The sequence below is a fragment of the Indicator indicator genome, chromosome 14 (assembly GCF_027791375.1).
Source record: "Indicator indicator isolate 239-I01 chromosome 14, UM_Iind_1.1, whole genome shotgun sequence".
Taxonomy (NCBI): Eukaryota; Metazoa; Chordata; class Aves; order Piciformes; family Indicatoridae; genus Indicator; species Indicator indicator.
In genome coordinates, this window is record NC_072023.1 from 17,963,026 (window position 1) to 17,967,101 (window position 4,076).

The 4,076-nt window shown below is 54.3% G+C and overlaps 1 protein-coding gene across 1 annotated transcript; it reads right to left on the reverse strand.

Moving 5' to 3' along the window:
• Positions 1-203: 203 nt before the first annotated feature.
• Positions 204-3,775, reverse strand: PTMS (parathymosin). The gene is made up of 7 exons (XM_054387090.1): positions 3,583-3,775; positions 3,221-3,300; positions 3,005-3,124; positions 2,322-2,393; positions 1,067-1,142; positions 865-929; positions 204-302 (listed from the first exon to the last, which is right to left on the reverse strand). Exons 1-7 carry the CDS (start codon positions 3,773-3,775, stop codon positions 252-254), a joined length of 657 nt encoding a protein of 218 aa, XP_054243065.1. The 3' UTR covers positions 204-251.
• Between the last annotated feature and the right edge of the window lie 301 nt (positions 3,776-4,076).

Consider the following 4,076-nt stretch of genomic DNA (forward strand, 5'->3'; position numbering starts at 1 on the left):
TTAGGAGATTTTTGAGGGAAGAGTGGGGCACGGCTGAAGGGATATGGGGGACTGGAATAATTTCAGCTGGGGATTGTCACAGATGGGCTCAGTCTTCAGGTGAGAAGCAAATGCAGTCTTCCCTGTTGGAGAGCAGTTCTAATCTTCTCTCATCTGAGACTGTGTGAAGCCAGAGACTAAGGGACAGTGCAAGCAGAGGCTGGAATGGAGAAGGAGAGATGGACGGAACAGAAGAAATGGTAGGGGGGCACTCAAGCTGAAGATCCATTCTCTGTCTTCTGTCTCTTTGGATCCACTTCATCCTACGTAGGGCACAGGCAGGAAAAAGGAGTTACCATCAAACAGCCATCAAGGTACAGAACTGCTCCACAAGATGCCTACTGCTGTGCTTTCCTCCACATGGAAATGTTTGGCCCACCATGAAACCTGACCAACCAATCTGTCTGCAGTCACTGTTCAGATGGGGATAGTCTCACCTGCAGGGATCCCCACACTGTCCCTTTCAGGAGGAGAAGCCCAGGTTCACATCATTTCAGACACAGTCTGACAGCCACCCTTTCAAGTCACATTCTGGCCTAAAGCCCAGAAGCTTTAGTAAGGGTTTCAGGGGTCATGGCCCAGCACAACCCCAAACACCCTGGCTCTCAAACACTCAGCACTGTGATCATCAAGTGGAAGGACCTGGACCCCACAAGGGCTGTATTATCTCCTTGCCACATTATATCTGTTTACCCAGCTGCTGCCGAAGCAATGGGACCTGAGGCCAATCTGAGATCCTCCAGCAGCAGCATCCACATGGATTTGATCAACACATGGCAAGTAACCTCGATCCCTCTCCCTGTCATTATTCTCACTCCAACTCACCTCTTCCTTCTCTGCAGATCGTTTTTCTGCATGACCATCCTGCTCTTGCCCATTCTCATCTCCTTCTAAGCACAAGGATGAGAGGAAGTCACAGGTTAGTTGAAGCAGCATTTAAGAGAAGGTTACCTCACAGAAGACTTGAAGAAAGAATTCCCCTCCATGATCAGCCTGATTCCTCCCATTCTCACTATACTATTCCTACCTTCTTCATCACCACCTTCATCATCCACATCATCAGGACTGTCTTCCTCAACCTCTTCAGCTCCATTTTCATCATCCTGAATGAAACAAATTGGTCAGAGGAGAAATTGGCATCAGGATGTCATTTCCATGTGCAAGTACAAAAACTAACTCCACAGCTCCAGCCACTTCAAGACCCAGTCTCAGATGTGCATTGTGACCTCTGCACTGTTACTCAGGCACTGTAATTCCCACCACCCTATCTGAAACCCTCCTCCCAACAACCCTTCTTTACTAATCCAACCCTTCCAGTCCCTCCCCACCACTATTAACCTCCCTAATTTCCACAAGCTGACATCCCAAAAGCTACTGCCATCCATCAGAGCATCTCTCTGGTTACAGGCTGATGACAGCCTATGCTCATAACACATCTGCTTCCCAATCCCTCCTGACCTTCATCAGGCTCTTATGCATTTTCCTTCCCTACCTTCTCCATTTTATTTTCCTTATAGAATCATAGAATTGTTTTGGTTGGAAAAGACCAGGTCCAACCTTTATTAACTCTGCTGAACCTGGGTGTTAAACCATGTCCCTCAGCAGCACATCTCTGCATCTTTTAAACACCTCCAGGCATGGGGATTCAACCACCTGTTTGAGGAGCCTGTTCCAGTCTCTGAGAATCCTTTCAGTCAATTAGTTTCTTCTAATATCCAACCTAAACGTCCCCTGGTGCAACTTGAGCCAATTTCGTTTTATCCTATTACTTGCTATTAGGGAGAAGAAGCCAACCCCCACTTCCCTCCAGCCTCCTTTCAGGGAGTTGTAAAGAGCCAGAAGATCTCCCCTCAGCCTCCTTTTCTGCAGACTAAATAACCCCACTTCACTAATCCTCACCAGACCTGTTCTCCAAACCCTTCACCACTGCTCTTCTCTGGACTGGGTCCAGCACCTCAAGATACTTCAGTGGGTGTAAGGACCACATCTCCTGTGCCACCTTCCTCTTAACTCCTACCTGCCCTTGACTCCATTCCCTTTGTTGACCCTCTTTTTTTTCCCCTCTCATTGGGCCATACTGACTATGCCAAGTCTTTCAGGGCTCATTCTTCACAGTTATTCTATAGATCGTTCCTCATTTGTGCCTTTCTCTTGGCCTGCCTCTTAACCTCCTGTTTTCCTGTTAACCTCCTGTTCTCCTTTCACAATCCTTTTCCACACAGAGCCAGGCTAACCAAATCTCCCTCCCCACCACCTCTGAATGTCCCTCAGAAGCGCCTCACCTCCACTATCTCCTTCTTCTTTTCTTTGAGGACCGTTTTATCCTCAGGTTTTGCCTTCTTTTCTTTCACTTCCTGTATGCATGATCAGAAAAACAAACAAACATAAAACCGTAACAAAACATCCCAGCGAGGAGCGGCAAGACAAGACTCTGATGCTTAAACAAAGAGGGTTTAGCGGAGACGCAGAATAGCAGGGAGAAAACACGTCAAGCATTAAAGCTGCCTGCCCTGACAAAGAAAAAGCAACGAAAACGCGCCCGGGTTACTTTTACACCGCACGCACGTGGAAACCAAAAGTACGGCAGAGTTTAACGCTATTAAAGCGAGAACCTTGTCGACAGGGTCGAGGCGTTTCCGGCTCCCCCCTCCCCCCGCCGGACCGTCGCTTAAGTGCCCACAGAACTCTCCGCCCTCCCGGGGGCCCCGCCGCGCTGAAGCACTGTTCTCATAACGTCTCTGCCGCCTTCCGTCCTAACGCGGCTGAACCGATCCCCAACCCCGCTCGATTCGAGCGGAACCCAAACGAACCCGGCCGGCCCCAGCGCGCCCCGGCCAACGGCTAACCTCACCCGCCGCCGTGAAGCGAGCGGGGCCCCTGCCCTCCACTCTGCACCAAGCCTTATCGGGAGCGGACCAGCTGCCGAGGTTTTGACGGGGAGGGGTGTGTGTGGGGGGGGTCTCACCTTAGCGCTCAGCTCTGCCGGCGCCTCGGCGCATTTTTCCGACATCCTGGCGCTACTAGCGAAGAGGCCGGTGGGAAGCGTGCGAGAGGGAGACGGCGAGAAAGGCCGGAGGGCGGCGATCTGTGTGTAAACGGAGAAGCGATCAGCGAGGAAGCGCAAAGTCCCAACAATCCAGAGGCGATGGGTTCCCGCTAAAGTACCAGGGGGCTAAAGTACCAGGGTCTCCCGCGGTGGGTGGGGGGAGATGCCGGGAGAAGGGGATTTATACACTGCCCGGTGACGAGGGAAGGAGGGACCTGGGGAGGGAGGGGAGAAGGAGGGGAGAGGGCTGCGCCGCTAGGAGCGCGGCGGCTAGAACAATGTGCGCTCGGCAAGAGACTCCGGCAGCGGGGTTTCACCGCAGCCCCCGCCTCCTCCGTCGAGGCCAGCCGGGGGCGCGAAGCACGAAAGGTCCACTCCGCTCTTTGCGGCGGGCCGCGGGGAACCCAAAAGCCTCTGCCCACTGTCCCTGCAACCGCGGGGGAGGCGTGTTGTAAGGACAAGACACTAGTTTGGCCGGGATCACGCGACCTTCCCGCCTGGAATTTTCCACTCGCGCTGGAAGCGCGACCGACGCTGGGTCTGTTCCCGCCCCTCGGCGACGAGCGCCCTGCGCGGGAACCGCCGGGCGGGGCGACAGCAGGACAGCAGGCTATTTTTTTCCCGCGCTCTGCTCGCGGTGGGGGGAGGGAAAGGGACAGCCCAGCTGGAGCGCGCGTCCCAGTTCCCCATATTAGGAGGGACTAATGAGTGGGCGCCTGATTGGGTTATTCAAATGAGCTGTCTGCCTGGCAACAGGTTTTCCATTGGCTGTCCGGGGGGTGGAGTTGCTGGGGGGTGGGGGAGAAGAATCAGAGGAGGCGCTGCTGCTGACACGTGGGGCGGCGGGGAAGGCGTGCGAGGGATGGAGGCTCTTAGGTGGTGGCGATGATCGGCACTTGGCTTGTGCCTGCGGCTCGGTGTGGGGCGCGACCGGCCTCCACTTCTGCGGGGGCTCCCTGGGGGGTGTGTGGGTCCTGGCTGGCGGCCGGGG

Excerpts from the sequence above, each read along its gene's own strand:
- PTMS (XM_054387090.1), bottom strand. The coding sequence starts at position 3,775 with ATGGGGAACTGGGACGCGCGCTCCAGCTGGGCTGTCCCTTTCCCTCCC. Across the intron at positions 1,143-2,321 it reads AGAAGAAGGAGATAGTGGAG|GATGATGAAAATGGAGCTGA; the intron begins GTGAGGCGCTTC and ends TGTTTCATTCAG. Across the intron at positions 930-1,066 it reads TGAAGGTGGTGATGAAGAAG|AAGGAGATGAGAATGGGCAA; the intron begins GTAGGAATAGTA and ends CCTTGTGCTTAG.